This window comes from Schistocerca nitens, chromosome 4 (genome assembly GCF_023898315.1).
Source record: "Schistocerca nitens isolate TAMUIC-IGC-003100 chromosome 4, iqSchNite1.1, whole genome shotgun sequence".
Taxonomy (NCBI): Eukaryota; Metazoa; Arthropoda; class Insecta; order Orthoptera; family Acrididae; genus Schistocerca; species Schistocerca nitens.
The window spans coordinates 241,009,974-241,029,559 of NC_064617.1; the positions used below are offsets into that span (position 1 = coordinate 241,009,974).

At 39.3% G+C, this 19,586-nt stretch overlaps 1 protein-coding gene across 1 annotated transcript in view; it reads right to left on the reverse strand.

Moving 5' to 3' along the window:
- LOC126252230 (uncharacterized) overlaps positions 1–19,586 on the reverse strand; it is a 596,261-nt gene that overhangs the window by 191,440 nt on the left and 385,235 nt on the right. Inside the window, exon 18 of the mRNA XM_049953102.1 lies at positions 9,744–9,938. Within this exon, the coding sequence (XP_049809059.1) occupies positions 9,744–9,938 (195 nt within the window). The remainder of the gene's footprint in view (positions 1–9,743; positions 9,939–19,586) is intronic.

The window sequence follows — 19,586 nt, forward strand, 5'->3', positions numbered from 1 at the left end:
ACCAGAGAAAATTCGCCTGACGAGTCTTAGGAGGGATAGCCAGTACACGTCCAATTCAAAGAATGGAATACAAAGAGGAGTCTGAGTACAGTTTTTACTGTTACAGAAAGATGACCATAAATTGAAAAACTCACATTACGAGTTTTGTAAGACTTACATCGGAACTTCGAACTTTGAACTTCAAAATAAAAAATAGCTTTGTATTTTATGGGAAGGTAGTTTTGATGGCGACATTCTTGGTTAAATGTTTCTCGCTATTTCTAGCAGAGTTACATTTGTTTATTCTGTCATGCTTTGAACGACTTCCTCTGTCGTTGCCCTCAGAAGTTAACTGTGGTAGGGCTACTAACAGTGAAATTCACTTTAAGAGAAGCCTAAAGGATTTATTGGTGGCCAACTCCTTCTACTCCATTATATATTTCAGTGTGGTAACGTGTTCATTGTAAATAAGTATTATGGTAGTTGTATTACACGTTTATTACCTTATAAATAAATAAATAAAACTTTTTTTATTTTAAATTCAGTGCATTAGTATTTGTAAAATGACTCTTTCATATAGTGTTCATTAAAAATGACGATCATTCCACTTGGGACCTGTGGAATACTACATTAGCTTATTTGTTTTAGTTATAAATATTTGTCATGTATTGTTGTTTTTCTGACATGTTCCACATCCTGGAGGACCTTCTCACTACGGATCAATTGGAATGAAAGTAAATGTAATCCAATCTGTGTGGCAGTTTGGTATGTAATGGGACATATTACGTGAAGGAGTCGTTAAAAAGTCACGGAACCTCCATATTATAGCAAAAATTGATATCTGTGATGGAGGGAGATCAGTAGCGATGCTGATTCTGTTAGATGATATATAACTCAGTTTATTTACCTGCAGCCTTTCAGCATCTGCAGCGTTTCAGCATCAAGCTCCCAAAAGAGTACAGCCACTGTCCCAGTTAAAGTTGTTGTTGCACTTTACGACAACAAAATTTTGAGGATGTTGGTAGAGGAAGTCCCTGAAAGACTGATTTTACAAGCAACTTTGGGGGGGGGGGGGGAGGGGGGGGGTTGGAAAACCAAGAATGATTTTTCCAGCTTTGTGCCACGTGGTCTAGTCGCGCGGTCTTGGGCGCCTTGCCACGGTTCGCGCGGTGCCCCTGCTGGAGGTCTGAGTCCTCCCTCAGGCAGGGATGTGTGTGTTGTCCTTAGCTTAAGTTAGATTAAGTAATGTTTAAGCCTAGGGACCGATGACCTCAGCAGTTTGGTCCCATAGAAAAATTACCACAAATTGCCAATTTCCAGCTTTGTATTTTATCAACTCTTTAACAGTACATATGTTCACCGATGTTCTCATAAAAAGAACAAAGTGTGACTATAATAGTAGACCCCAAAGCAACAATTACATAGAATCAGAAGTTTTAAAATTAAAACATGAAGGTGTCAGGTGCATGATTGCATGTACAGTCAACAACCTTTCACACCATATTAAATGTCATGTAGGTAACAAAGTGGAGCTCAAGAGTGGACTAAAGAATCCATTAGGTAATACCTTCTACACTATTGAATAGTATCTCCACAGTGGCTGTGGAAATTAGTGTATTGAGTTTTAGAATAATTAACATTAGCAGTGTAACACTGTAATATTTCATAAAATTAAATAATCATGATGTACTGTATTTAAAAAAAAAGACATACGTGAAGTCTTTTCACACCCCAGAAACATCTATGTCTGGGGTTCTTGCTGTGTGATTCGAGTAAGGTAATGTAGGTTGATGCTCTCTATGGCAGAAGATGATCTATAATTGCATGGCAGCTACATACCACTACTCAGTACTGTGTACCAAAACCTTGCCACATTAAATGAAGTATTAAAAGATACCCTATAAACAGAATTGCTACACCATTTTTTCATTTCTTTACAACTTTATGGAGAAGTGAGAAATACAAACACATTTATCTGCATCTGATAGTCAGGTCCAGCACTCAAAAATCACAACATGTTAGGGGCGGAGGGGGCAGATGGGGGGATGGGGGGATGGGGGAGAAACATGATGTAATGAGCAAAATTAAAAAAAGAAGGCTGTTTCTTTTGTATAAGTTATTTTCTGTTTTGTGTCTACCAGTGATACTGCTCTGATGAAACAAGATGCAGCAAAACGATTTTCAGAGAGAAATCCAAACAGCAGAGAAGGTAGAGAGAAATAGGATAAAAAACATCGCAAGTAGTACAGATAAGATACAACTACAATGTGAAAATTTATGTTAAAATATTTGTTTGGAATCCAAGACAGAACGTTTCCTCAATATTTCACAAATTGTCACACACTGAAGAAGTATATCTGCTTCATAAATTACATTGTCTTTGTTAACATATACAGGATATATATTATGGTAAAAACAAAAATACAGGGACTGAAATTACTCTGTGGCCTGATATGAATTATGCTAGTACAAACGTCCAGAAATAATAAATGTAAAAAACTGGAGAAGATGGCATTTGTGTTGAAACAAAATCGTAACCAGGATTTACTGTATAAAAATATTATTCTGTGGAAGATGTACATCGATAAATTTATTTAGCAAAAAAGTAAGATGTGCAACTTTGTTTGAGATTGATTAGCAGATCACAGTGCTTTTTTGGATGGTGAGATGGATACAATGTTCCCTTACTTGCCTATCACTTCTTAATTGACTTACCCAAATGGATAATGGCGCTACAGCACCGTCAGTAACTCACGTACAAACGAGTACTGAACTTAGTATCTTAAAAGTAAACACACATGACTCGAAGGTACTACAGTGCTGATAGATTCCTTACAGAAATTCACATTGACCACACTACAATACCACGCTATGATTACTGTAACTCAAGCTTGATACATATGACTTTTGAGTGCCAGGGCTGACTGTCAGAGACAGATAAATGTGTTTTTATTTCTCACTTCTCCCTGTTGCTGTAAAAATTTTCTGTCATAGAGTTAATACACATTAAAAAAGTATCTTCAGATTGGGGACAAATCACTACTGGCATGTCGTAGGGATTAGTAGGTCTAGTTTCATTCTTCTTGGACCTCACATACCCAGAAAAAATTCAAAAACGGTTGATGATATTAACACAAGGTTTCTGATAACTCTTAATAGGTCAAGTAGCAAGTAATTGACTATACACAATGAAGCAATTGATTTACTGAATCATTACTCACATACAGAGCCAACAGCATTTTTTTAGAAATGGCATGAGTTGCTTTTTTAATGGCATTGTATAGCCCTTGGGAAGAGAAATATGGTGATATAACATTCATTAAAGATTTATTTAAATCTATTTCACAAACATAGGCAGTAAATGTGTTAAATGTGAGAGCATTTCTCGTTGGCACAAAGCAGTTTCATTTCATTCCATTATTAGCAGCACTTACTGAAGCATAGACTCATACCTTGGTTTTTATTATCACCACTGTTCCAGTTACTTCTGTGAAACGCTTCATTGCAAACATTTTATTGATAGATATTGCAACAAACGCCTGATGAATTTACTGTAAGAGGTTAACATAGTATAATTTTCTTGTTATATTGTTCATATAAGTACACACACATATCTGAGCTAGATTTATTTGCATTGTTTCTTGCATCATAGGATATGTAACTATATTTCAAGAATACATTAACACATGATATAGACGATGCAAAACACTGTAAATTCTTTGTAGATTATGTTATCAGTCGTAATTATTATTACGTTTACTCATATGTGAGATATTTATTTCCTTTTCTGGGAGTAAATTATCAAGCCTGGTATCCATTTCAAAGAACAAGAACAACTCCTATACTTATAACAGTAATTTCAGTTATCAAACAACTGTAATTTGGAATGGTCTTTTGATACAGATATTACTTGAAACATGCGAATTTTTTGCAGGAGATGTGGATAAAATAAGAGGCCCATTTGGTGTGTATATATTAATAATGTTAAAAAGTAGCTTGCCTTTCCTCATATTCACATTGTCAGCAATATTTAATTGTAATAGTTCTTATATCATAGGCATGCATAACTAGTTCAACACACATTTACACATAACAGGAATAAAAACAGACCAATAATTGAACTCTGTGGCACACCACTAATAAATCACATTTGTCTGCTCTGCTACTGATTCAGTATGGAAACTGTCTGCGTCTACTCACAATTGGTAATTATTGAGAGCTTGTTACCATTGCACAACTAGACATTAAGGTGAACAGAAAAAAAAATTCATTTGGGAAGTATTTATAGAAACAATAATCAGTACATATTACAATCTTCCAAGGGAGATGGCACACAGATTTCGAGTACAGTGCGTCTCCATGAATGGGAGGAAGCCTAATATCTCATAATTTGCAGATGGAAGATGGGCTAATCACGAACTTTCTATGGAAAACGATTAGAATGAAGAACTGTGACATTCCGTGACATGACAATGACATTAAAATTATCACACTGGGTCTCAGAGAACTGTTGAGATGGAGACAACTTGTGTCTACCCTTTTAAGACTTATTAATGACTACTTGACAGACCTGGCATTGCCAGGGAATTTATATAGCTGCGTCAAATACTTTGTACAAATGAAATTTATTTTTGATTGATAAAGCTTGTTTGTATACGACGTTTGAAGTAATATGACTGAGGAGGTGAACGAAGTGCTTGTTTGCTTCATTAACATGGGAGAGGCAGTGATGCAGCTGTGCAAAAACGTTGAGAACTTTGGTGGTTTTCTCTGTGAGTAAAGGGTTCTGAGGATAGAGATAATGCATGACATTATCCAGTAGAGTTACGTCACGTCTCACATTCGGAAAACGTTTCAAACAAGGAGTTAAAGCCTGACGTTCTAAACCCGCAGCAGTTTTCGTCTCATGATGTTCGTTGGCTTCTTCAGACCGCAAAACCTCAGTCTTTTAGATGTTCTGATGTACTCAGAAGGAATTGTTTCCCAGCAATTTTCATTCATTAATAAAACGATATAAAAATATAATTTTTTGGGCACCCAAATCTCAAAGCAGACAGAATAAATGCGTTTTTCCTTCAAAGAAGAAGAATAAAACCTCTCGAAAGGAGTTAAGGAATGCCACTAAGTATTTTAATACCTAAAGCGAAATCTGTAAATCCGATTATCATAGGGAAGTAAATTCAATGTCAGTTTGTATTCGTACAGATGAAATGGCAGTGCGTAAACTTCAAAAATTACGTCTGTCACAGAGCTAAAAAAAACTAACATCGTCATCTGTTGATTCTTTGGCGTACTACGTCGTGATGAACAAATCACTGAGGTAAACATCCGATTTATTAAGTCGAAAACACTATTTTAGATACAACTTCAAATTACGATATTTTTCATGTTCCGTTTTTGATGAAGTAAAGCTTGAATTGACGTGAGAAATTTCCATGAAAATTCGTCTCGTAGTTTTGGAAAAAAGTGTGTTCAGACAGACAGATGTGACTATTTAAGATAAAATTTTATATTACGGTATCTTTTTTATTCGAGGATCTGATTTTCACGAAATTAAGCCTGTATATTGCCTCACTCTATGATCACATTACCTGTGAAAACCCCATGAAATTTCGTTAGTAGTTACGGAGAATATGTGTTTAAACAGAAAGAGAGACAGATATGACTGCTTTAGATAACAGTTGTAATTATGATTTTTTTTCCCATGATCCGATTCTAATAAATGAAGAGTATACGTTGCTCCAAGCTACGCTCAACCCCATAAAATGATCTACTAGTTTTAGAGATTAGTGAGTCAAACAGATATACAGACTTATGGAACAGTTTTGCAGTCCTATAAAAAGTATAACTTTCATCTACATCTATAGAATTGTGATTAGATCTCACTACTGTTCGATTACAAGGGTTAACTGTGAAGTGTGGTAAAAAATTTAATAAGCAGCTTAATTTTTTACAAAACAAAAATAATATTTCTCAGAGTGATTTACATTTAGTTCGATGAATTAAATGCAGAGGCATTCTGATATGTTTGTTTCCCCAGATAATAAACATTGATCTCAATTAATACTGCATTGTAGCACAAACGACCTGTTATTCACTAGAAGTTTCTTCTGTACATGTAATAATTTGATGTTAAGAAAGAGAGGCCCATTGTATGCAACAGGGCATATTGAGATCCATTGCACACACATTTTCAGTAGTATGGGCTCATATGTGAGCAGGCGCAAGTTCTTCATATCAGTCACTCTATGGTATATACAATCACACTTCATAATTCATTTCGACAATAGGTTTGGATCCAGGGATCAAAGTGGTCGAAATTTAGTCTACAATCTCATAACGACGCCAGAAGCACATATATTAACTTTGAGTTTTTCCATACGTGATTTAAAAGTGTCCTTCCTTGAATGTTTAATGTCTGGAATTTACCAAAGCTGTACTAATGGCTAGCAGCTCTGTCATCATTTCTTCAAAAGAAACAACTGGCCATCTGCAGCCAAATCAGCAATACTCATAGAACAACATTTAAATTAATTTTTCTACAGTGGCAATCTGCAATGGTGTTTCAGTTCTCCTTCCCGCCCCCCCCCCTTCTCAACCTGCCATATACTGATGTGCATATGAACTGTAGTTAACTTGTTTAAAATGAAAATATTTTATTACTTCAAGATACTCAGCACTAGTCATTTCCCTGAAAAGTGTGGCATGAACTGCATGCTTTATCAGTTCAAGTATGCTTATCAATAATCATAACACTTGTCAGTGTTTCTTGCTGTTTTGTAAAAATTTACCAGACTTATTAATCTACTTTGATGAAACAATTTTTTTAATTTTTTGATTATATGTGAGAGAACTGAACAGAGGGCTCAAATTCTTATGCAGTTATTGATTATTAACTGACACACACAGATCGTGGACAATAAATAAAGATATGTAAACAGCAGACAGCACTGCTGGTGTTCCACAGGGATCAATACTGGATCCATTTCTATTTAACACGGTATCCCACATAATGTCATTCTTAATACATCATGAAAAGTGTAAAATACCAACAAAATAGCTCTGGAGAAATGAACACAGACATGGGGGCATAGTCTTTTTGCTTAGTTAAGTACTCGTTTCTTTTTTGTTGTGTAAATACTTCAAATTTGAGTCAGTGCTCGGCACAAATCAGAAATTTACGAACCAGATAACTGAACTTCAGTTAAATGGAATAAATTAATTTGTGACTGAGCGACTTTTCCACTTATATTAAGTGCTGAAAGTGCCTAACTGTAATCAGTTTACAAAAGTATAGACACTTCAACTATCTGTTGTAATTTTTTGAAATATGTACTGACTAGAGCTGATGATGAGCTCCAAGGATTCAGAATGCATATCTCAAAGGCCAGTACACGTGGCAGCAATAATAACGCAGAGTAGATGTGTCAAATTAAAATATTTTGCAATTAGGAATTCCTTGTGTCTCATTTACAGAAGGATAGTGTTTTTGCCCGTTAGTGGAACATCAATTTAGTTCTGTATCTGAGAATCTTGCAGACAAGTTTATTATGATACTACACATAATAAAAATTAAAACTGAACTTGCGGACTGAAATTCAGTTGCATGTTTGATAGATGAAAATGCTGTATGAAGTCACTGCACTTAAGAAAGTGATGGTACATGATACTTGATTATTATCTTCCATACTTGGCTAATGGTAGAACCTATTGTTCCACAGTTTCATAACATATTCTGTGATTGAGAATCCAAAACACTCAACAGTTGCTGGGTTTAAAATTGTTAATTATAACATAGAATAATTATATACTTCAATTAATTATGAATCCTTAGAACTGAAAACTCTTGTTTAGTGAAATGGATAAGCAGTTTTCTAAGTTAATCAATTTTGTGTACAACAGTAAAAAAACTGTAATTATTCAATGATGTAAATCATTCTTTCCTCTTTGTTGTTGTCTTAGAGAACTGCAGTTCCCAAGTCCATGATAACTTTGTTAATCTTTACTCCTATGTCAAGCAATTCCACTTTATAGTAATACAACAACATAAAAAATTTCAGATCAGTGTTAAAAAAAATGAATTTGTGTAAGTAGTGAATGTGTAATTCTATAATAGCAACAAAAATTTATTAAATAATAAGACTAAAATGGTGCAAAATATTAGTTTAAAGTATATGGTATTTCATACCATATATAATAACAAATAACAAGGTATCATGCATAAGTTAGTAATAGTAGTAAACTCTAACGTAAATGTATTTACTTGGTATTAACTGTCTTTATCACTTTGATATTATATCATTAAACGTATTTTCCACATACAGTTATGGTTTCGTTGGCCAGATGTTTGCATTTTATAGTTTGAGAACCCTACTACTGTAGCTGAAATGGGTATTACATGTACATCCAAGGTGGTGTATCTGGTGCTATTACTGAGGACACTGAAAGTAAAACTGGATTTATTACAAATATAAAATTAGATTTAACAAAATGTGCAAAATGCTAGCTTATTTCTTAGATAATGTGGCACACTGGTCGCTGCAAAAGATATCAAGCAAGAGGTTGTGAAGTAAATTTGACTGAAGAATGAAATACAAGGCATTCCAATAATTTGCATTGGTGCATGAAAAATAAAATAAAATTAGATGTGAGGGGAAATGGGTAAAAATGAAAGTGCATTATATTTGTAGCAAAAAACTAGTCGAAAATTCTTTATTAGACAATCAATGAAAAATATGTTTTACATTTGATTTCGCTACACTTCATTTACATTGGAAAGCGATGCGATATTATGGCAGAAATTATTTACCTGTACAAAGTGCCTCCAGTAGGTACACAAAATACTATTATCTTCTCTTACCTACATTAGATGTCAGCGACATAAACCAACCTAGCTTTGATCCTTCAGGATATCATAGAGTACAGTTTCTGCACCATCTTTGTTGCACATAGTGCTTTACACAATATACGTCTGGGAGCTACTGCACTGTAAAATACAATTTTTCGAAGACAGACGTCAAACACAGTCATTGAAAGAGACGTCATATCACTCAGTAAATTTGTCTGAAGCTGTTTGTCAACATTTATTTCTCAGAAAATATTGAGATCTTAATTACATAACCACAAAATAAGTTAAGTTGAATTTTCTTTGAAATCCTGAAGGAGGAGAACGATTTTTGTCGTTACTCTGTATTGATGAATTACAATCTATATTATATTATTATTAAGATACGAAATTTAAAAGTTACTGAATATGCGTTACAAGAAAAATAATACAGAAGTAAACTAAATCCAGTTGATCAACAATTTTACAAAGAGATGACAGAAAATAAATAGAAAGAGCTGCTCAAGAAACATATAAAAGCTACATAAAAAATGCACTCGTAAATTTTACAAGATAGTGTGTATTATCTTTCTGGCTCGAAAGATATACAACTACAGACAGGTAGTCTCTGGTTTTCAGTTAGCATATCATTAGCATGCATTTCATCTGAGAGAAATGGCGTAACGTATGACAGTACAGAATATCGTCAAAGGTATAGTCTGTACAATTATGACATAAAGTTTGACGCCGGTTCTCGGCCACACAGAACTGCACACGAAACTTAAAGTTTGAAAGAGTAGAGGCTGAGAGAGTGAGTGAGTGGGTGTGTGTGGGGACCACTATCTTGCAACACTGAAAACGGTCATTCCATCGACAGAGTCCGTGCAGCGGTAGCGTGCATGTCCGAATGCGAGCGAGCGGGGAGTCATGTTGAGCTTACTGCGACTGCGGTCGGCCTCCTCGGCCAGCAGCTTCTCCAGCTTCTCCGGGAAGTGCCGCTTGGCGCACCACACCAGCCCGATCAGCAGCAGCACCACCGTCACCGTGATGAGCCCCAGCCAGAACGGCTCCTGCAGCATCCGCTCCGACAGCGGCTTGAACGGGATGTGCATCATCCGCCTCTCGCACCTCTGCCCTGCAACACGCGCGCATCCAGCCGTACACCACCTGCGTCCGTTGCACAAGGCGCAGCTGCTCTACCTTGTCACTGAGCTACGTAAGAAGGCATACTGTATACAACACTTCAGTCCGTTCGGTAAGACAAACACACATACACAATACATACACACATGCGGTTCCAGAGACCTTTTCAGGTCTAAAATATCTCTGATGTATATATGCAGTCTGAAAAAATGAATGAAAATTGTTGCAGTGCCGAGATTCGAACCTGGGTCTCCCGTTCACCAAGAAGAAGCGCTAACCACTACACCACGCTGGCACAGAGGGTTTCCACAATTGCATGGACTTTTCTAGTACGCCTCCCTTCTCAGTCAAGTCTCAGCTCACTTCAGCCTGCATATACAGGGTATTCGGAAATTACTGTTACAAGCTTCTAGGACTTGTAGAGGGGAGTGAGTGCATAATGTTCAGAATAGGAACATTTCTCCGGAAACGTCTTCCAAGGGCGCTGCAGAGCGTCAAAATTATAGGCGCCGGTGCCTGTAAGTATATGTACATACAGGGTGATTCTGTGATGAGAGTGACGGAGAAGCATAAATGTATCAGTTTGAGGTAAAGGTCCCTGTACCAGAAATGAAAGACTTGAAAGTTGTAAGCGAAAACGGTTCTAATATTTCTGACAGCAGAATACATGTGCCGGTACTGTTTTGCTAAGATTGTCGGTTAGTCAAGTTTCAGAGTGTGCACTAAAACAAGAAAAAATGTCTGTTAACCATGGGTTCTTAAATGCATACGTAAGGAGCTATTAGCACTTGTTCATTTTCAATAGTGTGAAACATATCTTCTCTAATACGAGGGGCGTTTGAAAAGTCCGTGCAAAAATAAAAACTACTTTCGTGCTTGGGGTAAACCTTTTTTATTTTTCGACATAGCCTTCTTTTAGGCTTAAATACTTCGTCCAACGCTTTCTAATTTGTTGATCACTTCGAAATAATAGGGATTGTCTAAGTCTGCAAAATAGCTATTAGTTGCTGCAATTACCTCCACGTTTGACTAAAATCTTTGTCCCGCCAACCATTTCTTTAAATTGGGAAACAAACTAGTCCGAGGGAGCCAAGTCTGGAGAATAGAGGGGATGTGAAACGAGTTGGAATCCTATTTCCATTAATTTTGCGATCACAACTGCTGAGGTGTGTGCTGGTGCATTGTCGTGATGGAAAAGGACCTTTTTGCTGTCCAATCGCCTGCGTCTTTCTTGCAGCTCGGTTTTCAAACAGTCCAATAACGATCAATTATATGCACCTGTAATAGTTTTACCCTTTTCTAGATAGTCGATGAGGATTATCCCTTGCGAATCCCAAACGACAGTCACCATAACCTTTCCGGTCGAAGGAATGGTCTTCGCCTTTTTTAGTGCGTATTCTCCCTTGGTAACCCGTTGTTTAGAATGTTGGTTGGTCTCAGGAGTATAGTAATGTATCCACGTTTCATCCACAGTGACGAAACGACGCTTAAAGTCCTGCAGATTCTTGCAACACTTCACACGATTCTGTTTTTGGTCAAGCGGTGAGCAATCGCGGAACCCATCTTGCGGATAGCATTCTCATGTAAAAATGTTTAAATATTATGTACCCGTTCATTCGAGATGCTCACAGCACTAGCAATCTCACGCACCTTAACTCTTCTGTCATCCATCACCATATTACGGTTTTTATCAATGTGTCCCGAACGTTCAGCATCACTTTTGACCATATGGCCACTCCGAAAATTTTGAAACCAGTTATAAACTGTGATAATCGAAGGTGCAGAGTCACCTTAATATTTATCAAGCTTCTCTTTAGCCTCCTGAGGCGTTTTGCCTTTCACAAAGTAATGTTTAATCACCACATGAAATTCTTCTTCGTCCATTTTTTGAGAATCACTCGACTTCCTTGATTCACACGAATGCAAAACACAAAGAAATAGACCAATATGTCTGAAACTTAGTGTATGTTCTTTCCAAAGATGCTACTAACTAAACATGACCTCGATACGCGCCGGTGGTGCCATCTCTCGGGCTTTGCACGGACTTTTCAAACGCCCCTCGTACACTACCGTTTGTGGAAGTTGCAGTACCAAGAAGGAAACGCATGAGTTCAGTTAATTTAATACCACAGGTTAGGTAGATGACAAGTAACAAATGGTTACCTTTTCAAATCTGTACATGTTCTTTGAGCCCTACAATTCAGTATGTCATGTGGCCATCATGCGTTGCAATTAGAGCTGCTATACGCCGTGGCATTGAATCAATAAGGTTCTGAATACGTTCCTGCCGGATTTCCCTGCACGCAGTTTGTATCCGAGCCCACAAATCCGTGACACCAGTTACTGGAGGACCGTGAGGCACCACGTGCCGACCACCCATATCCCAGACATGTTCGATGGACGACATGTCCGACGAACGTGCAGGCCAGGGAAGCAATGGTACCCGTCGCTCTTCTAAGCTCATTCAGAGACAGCAAAGGACTTGGAAGAGCAGTTGAACGGAATGGACAGTGTCTTGAAAGGAGGATATAAGATGAACATCAACAAAAGCAAAACGAGGATAATGGAATGTAGTCAAATTAAATCGGGTGATGCTGAGGGAATTAAATTAGGAAATGAGACACTTAAAGTAGTAAAGGAGTTTTACTATTTAGGGAGTAAAATAACTGATGATGGTCGAAGTAGAGAGGATATAAAATGTAGACTGGCAATGGCAAGGAAATCGTTTCTGAAGAAGAGAAATTTGTTAACGTCGAGTATAGATTTAAGTGTCAGGAAGTCATTTCTGAAAGTATTTGTATGGAGTGTAGCCATGTACGGAAGTGAAACATGGACGATAACTAGTTTGGACAAGAAGAGAATAGAAGCTTTCGAAATGTGGTGCTACAGAAGAATGCTGAAGATAAGGTGGGTAGATCACGTAACTAATGAGGAGGTATTGAATAGGATTGGGGAGAAGTTTGTGGCACAACTTGACTAGAAGAAGGGATCGGTTGGTAGGACATGTTTTGAGGCATCAAGGGATCACAAATTTAGCGCTGGAGGGCAGCGTGGAGGGTAAAAATCGTAGAGGGAGACCAAGAGATGAATACACTAAGCAGATTCAGAAGGATGTAAGTTGCAGTAGGTACTGGGAGATGAAGAAGCTTGCACAGGATAGAGTAGTATGGAGAGCTGCATCAAACCAGTCTCAGGACTGAAGACCACAACAACGCAAACAACAACATTCCTCGCAATATGTGGGCTGGCACTGTCCTGTCGAAATGTGGTCTGTGGAGATGCCTGAAGCAGGGGAAGTACCTCAGGCTCCACAACCTCCGTTAGGTACCGGTTGCTGCTCAAAGTGCCCGCAATGCGTATGAGGCGAGATGAGTTGTTGTAACCAATGGCGCTCCAAACCATCACACCTGGTGTTTGTCCACTATGTCGCTCTACAATGCAGCGCTCCAGATTGCGTTACCACGGTAACGCCGGACAAGTATGCGGCCATCACTGTAGGACACGCTGAAGCGGGACTCATCCGAAAAGATTACATGTTGCCACTCAGCACCCCAGTGACGGTGTCCACGTGCCCATTGCAGTCGGAGGAGCTTGTGGTTTCCGGATAATGGAAGCCGACGTAATGGCAAGCGTGCAACCAGTCCAACCTGCAGCAATACTGTGGGTGACGCTGTACGGTCCGTAATGGCCATGCGGACAAGATGACGGACATCCCATGCTGTGGTTATGTTCCGTGGTCCAGTTCCCGCTCGTCGGTGCGCACGACCTTCCTCTATCCACTGCTTCCACACACGCATCACTGTTGTAGCAGCATGCCCTGTGCGAGCCGAAATATCACGGTATGACAACCCAGTTTCTTGGAGACCGATCATTCTGTCTAGTTCGAACTCGCTCGCATGCCGATATGGCTCCCTTTGACGTCGACGAGGCATACTGACACTCACTGTATTGTTTCCACCTTGTGTGACAGTTCTGCATCAACTATACCAGTCGCAACACCGACCTGCCGGACCGACACGAGAGGGCTCTGCTCGGCCTACGTGTACCCCATCTCGCTGCAAAACGTATCACGTATTGCTTGCACACCCTTGCCACTTCCACAAAGTGTGACACTATTCGGGTAATTTATTCTCCATGTTGCACGTTTCACAAACGGCTGAGTAAGTGCTCACAGCTCTTAAGGTAAACATTCTAGAGCACATTTTTTTCTTGTTTTTGTCCAACAGCAGTACTAGTACATGGTGTATGGTACAAGTAGTTCGCTGTCAGAGGTATCAGAACGGTTTTTGCTTATAAATTTCGAGTGGTTCGTTTCTGGTACAGGGACCCTTACCTCAAACTCATACATTTATACGTGGGTCGTCCACAAAGTGAGTGCCGTTACTGTTTCTATCCGCGGCAGCGCTACCATCGCAGTTCCGAGCACGCGCGGCAGTTACTCTGACTCGAGGAGAAGACATGTACACCATTTTCAGATCGCTGCTGTCGACGTGTGCTTTGTAGTGCTTCTTCATAATTTCAGCCGTAATTGAAAATGCCACCGCGTGCGAAATCATATCTGTGATTCGTTTCCTAATTGCAAAGAAAGTTAAACCAAAGGAAATTCATATGCAAATCTGCGAGGTTTACGGACAAAATGCTGTGAATGATTCAATGGTTAGAAGATGGGTCAGACCGTTCGATGAAGGACGTAATCAAGTGCGCGATGAAGAATGAAGTGGACGCTCGTCTGTGGTTAATAATGAACTGGTTCACACAATTGAAGAGAGGATTAAGCACAACCGTAAGTTTACACTTAGTGTCCTCGCTATGGAAGTTCCGCAGATATCATGATTACTAATTCATGAAATTGTTACTGAAAAACTGAAATTTCGAAAACTTTGCTCACATTGGGTACCCAAATTCTTACTGAACAACACAAATACAACGGATGGGCACGGCACTTCAGTTTTTGACTCGCTTCAATGAAGAAGGATAGTCGAGGGGGATGAAACTTGGGTATCGTACGACACCCCTGAAACAAAACGGCAATCAATGGAAAGGAGGCATACTTCATCCCCAATGAAGGTTAAGCCTAAGCAAATCTTGACACCTCGAAAAGTCATGTGCACCGTTTTTTGGGACATAAAAGGGATTTTGCTGATTGCTTTCTTACCACGAGGCCAAACAATCAATGCACATGGTGACTACGAGACCATTAAAAAATTGAAATGATAATTAAATCAATACGTAAAGCTATGGACACGCGTTGATATACATCAACGGGGACAGTTGAAAATGTGTACCCCGACCGGGACTCGAACCCGGGATCTCCTGCTTACATGGCAGACGGTCTATCCATCTGAGCCACCGAGGGCACAGAGGATAGTGCGACTGCAGGGATTTATCCCTTGCACGCTCCGTGTGAGACCCACATTACCAACTTAATGTCCACACACTACATGCCCCTGCCCACTACACTCATTACTCGCGACAGACAATCTTACCGAGTCCCGTAAGAGTGCGGGCAATGCGTGTGCATCCGCACAGATGAAGGTCAATGGCCGGTTAACCTTGACTATATGGAGATGGTAGCTGTTTTTTTAAATGTCCGAAAGAACAGATACCATCTCCATATATTAAAAAATTGCGCCGCGCAATGCAGAACAGGCGCCGACGATTACTGTCAAAAGGTGTTGTTTTTTTGTCCGATAATGCCCGACCTCACACGGCGTATGTGACCAAACAACTCTTACGGGAATTTCACTGGGACGCGTTTGATCATCCTCCGTACAGCCTGGACCTCACTTCTAGCGACTTTCATCTGTTATTACACCTAAAATCTGTTCTTGGTGGTCAACACTTCAACGATGCTGACGAGCTGAAAGGACATGTCACCACATGGTTGAATACACAGGCGGTAACCCTCTATGAAGAAGGCATACAAAAACTTGTGCCACGCTATGACAAGTGCCTACAAAATTTTAGAAGCTATGTAGAAAAGCAGTTTTACAATTGTAGATTTTTGTACAATAAATATTTTTTCTCTATCTGTACATATTTGTTTTATATGACCAAACGGAACTTACTTTGTGGACATATCTCGTATGTCTCTATCATCCTGAGAAATCTTCAAGTTACTAACATCATCATGGAGTGGCCCTGCATATAGATACGTTTACAGGCGCTGGTGCCTATAACTTTGGCGCTCAATAGCGTCGTCGGATAAAATTTCAGGACATGTGTTCCTATTCAAAATATTATGTATTCACTCCCCTCTACAAGTCCTGAAAATTTGTAATGGGTGTATCCAAACACCCTGTATCCACCATGTATGTTTGATACTTGAAAAGGTCTCTGAAACCACGTAGTTTCATGTGATTAAAGCACCTATTTTTCCTTGTAATTAAGAGTGATTTGAAAATGGCGTGAAATACAGATGGTACAAACAGGCTTGGTTCAAAATGGCTCTGAGCACTATGGGACTCAACATCTTAGGTCATAAGTCTCCTAGAACTTAGAACTACTTAAACCTAACTAACCTAAGGACATCACACACACCCATGCCCGAGGCAGGATTCGAACCTGCGACCGTAGCAGTCCCGCGGCTCCGGACTGCAGCGCCAGAACCGCTAGACCACCGCGGCCGGCCAAACAGGCTTGGTAATGAAGCTTGGTCGAAATTAGCTAATCCCACGATTAAATAAACATTGAATTTCAGCCTACTACGGACCATGTTTACGTTTATTAATCCATGCCTGGATTTGAGGCAGGGCCCCTTGTGTCCTTCGATGACGAGTTTCTGTTCCAATACAGTTGGAGAGCCTCTGCAATGCTGTTTGAGTTTAGGGTGAATACCAGTTCGGCTGAGGCGTGGGTGGGAATTTGGATTGATGAAGGAGGACAACCCAATCAGTTATGGAAAGCCTACGTGCCAGAATGGCACAGGTGACACGGGTTCAAACACCGGTCTTGGTATAAATTTTCGTTTGTGACTTCGGTCTGTACATCACACTCTGGCAAATCAAAGTGACAGAACTGAAAAAAATAAGAAGCTAGTAATATTTCATTATCAGTTTCATACAATTTATTCCTCAAGTCGTGATTTGTCAAGTGCTGCATTTCTGAATTGTGTCACTGTTGCCGCCGGGATGCGATACATATGACATATACACTTCACGAATATACAACATTTTAATTTTTGGCTGGAGATGAAGGACGATGTCCCAGAAACAAATTAATAATGTTCCAATCGCCTGTCCCGACCAAAGTTTCCAGGGGGTCTCTATTGGTTGCAAAGCATGTGGCAGAACTAATAAGCCCCTTCCATATATTCCCAGTAGAGATTCCCGTCAACCCCGCTACTAGCTTTTCTGATAATTGCCTGAATAAAATCGTGACTCTGAATAGGCCGGGTCTTGAACAGCCATCTCCTCTCCTTGCGGTGGAGAATGAAAATATTAAAAAAGAGGACATACTGTATGACAGCGATACATGCCGAGAACACCAGCGAATTTATTCTGTACTGTATATTTCTTACCTATACTGCTCTGTAGCCTCATCAAATTGTATGAAATGCATATGATTGTAATGATAACCCATCAGAGCTGTTTATGACTCACTCTCAAGCGGTACCTAGAGTACTTCGACAGGTATTCGGTAATTAGCATTTAGTTTTTATAATGTGTGACTGGAGTTGGTCCAAACAATTACTGCCCATCACGTCCTTTATGAAATGCTCAGTGTCAGTGGATAGGATCGGTTTGTTTCCCATCACAAACAAAATAATTTTTAAAGCGAAATTTGATATGCCAAAGATTAGTCTAGTGCAATGTACGTTATATCGATATGTATTAACAGGGACAGTAAAATATGAAGAATAATCAGTACACCAGCAGCCACTGAGCAGCTCTGCTGCATTGCAGCAGCAGTGAGGGTGGGCCGGGGCGGCGCACGAGTCACTGCTGGAATTCAGGTTATTCTTCTCGTTTTAGTGTCCATGTTAATGCATATAGATATAACGTACATTGCATTACACTAATCTGCGGCCGCTCTATCGAATAGTCACGTTAAATTACTCTTTAAAATGATTTTGTCTGTAAAGTGGGACAAACCGACACTTTCTGTTCACATTGGGCATTATAAGCAAGACATGATAAGCAACATTTGTTTGGATCGATTCCATCTACACACTGAAAAAACGGCATTGCAGATATCTGCAGAAACACCAGAGGAAATGCGGCTCATGACTCTTAGGCATGACAAGCGACAGATATCAGGTGTTTCAGAATTACACCAGCCATCTGCAAGGGGCAGTAAAAGGTGTCTTGAGGAACAAATCGAGGATACGAATCTGTGCCACATCATCCAAGAACGCTACAGAGCGTCGAAGGTATAAGCGTAAGTTCCTGCCAGCAGTTCACCCCTTCAGCAGCACACTTGACTTCTTACGCTGACGGGCCGTAGACGGAACGTCTCGCAGTGTTGCTTGTTATACAGTGATCGCGTCCGATTTCAACTATCGCCAGTGGAGGAGGTTAACGTAGATGCTATGTAGAAAGGCCTTGTCTCCTAAGTATGCCTTCGATGACGGTTTCAGACATGGTTTTCCATCCATAGTTTATTTTTATGCTGGAACCTTCTAAAACCTCATATATTTTTCGATACTCAGGAGAGAAATGAACTGGAGATGGAAATCCATGTCTGAAACCGTCATCCACTGAGGTAACAGAGCACTGCATTCATAGGAGACATAGCCTGTCTACGTGCCAGCTAGTTCCATCTTCTTCACTGTCCATCAAGGCAATCAGTAGCGATCACTGAATAACAAACAACACTGCGAGAAGTTCCGCCTACCGTCCATCAGTGTACAAAGTCACGTTTGCTGCTGGCGTCCGTGCATATAACTTCGACGCTCTGTACCGTCATTGGATGACGTTTACGAACACAGGTTCCCGTCATCATTCTGTTTCTGAAGGCACCTTTTACATACCCTGAAGTTTGTTGGTGTAATTTTGAAAGACCATGTACAGACGACGTTTTGGTTATATGTATGAGTTTTGCTTACATAATAAGATATTGTATGTATTTATTGTTTTGTCACGTTTGTACATGACTTTTATAATAATGGTTCAGAGATATGATCTGTTATTAAAATAATATCTCTGATGAAAATTGATTTATGTAACGTGTTAAACTTAGGACTCTCTTTTGTCCTGAATTATCTATCACTCATAAGAATTTTATCGAAGTTCTCAATACTTTTTTTGTTTCTGAGTTCCGTTCGTTCATTTTAAAATGTTATTTGGACTTTTTGCCAGATCTGTACAGATTTCTATTTTCTCCAAGATGTTCATGAACATTCCTTTCTATACTCCGTGAAGAATGGAATTAGTGGTGGGGGGAGCTGAAGAGGAATGTATATGAACAAGGGAGCATCCGACTGATCACAAGCGAAGTTGGAAGCCTCTGAAGTGTACCAAAGTGAGAGTGTGTGTGCACGTGAACCAAACAGGTAAACCAGTAGTGTAATATGCCCTTAAGACAACTGTTATCTCTGGTAAAAACTTTCACACTTTACAAACAACGTGATTGCCACAAAGTAATTAAAATTACATTCAATAATATTTATCTGTGTAGTTAACCACTTCGTTATGCTGCT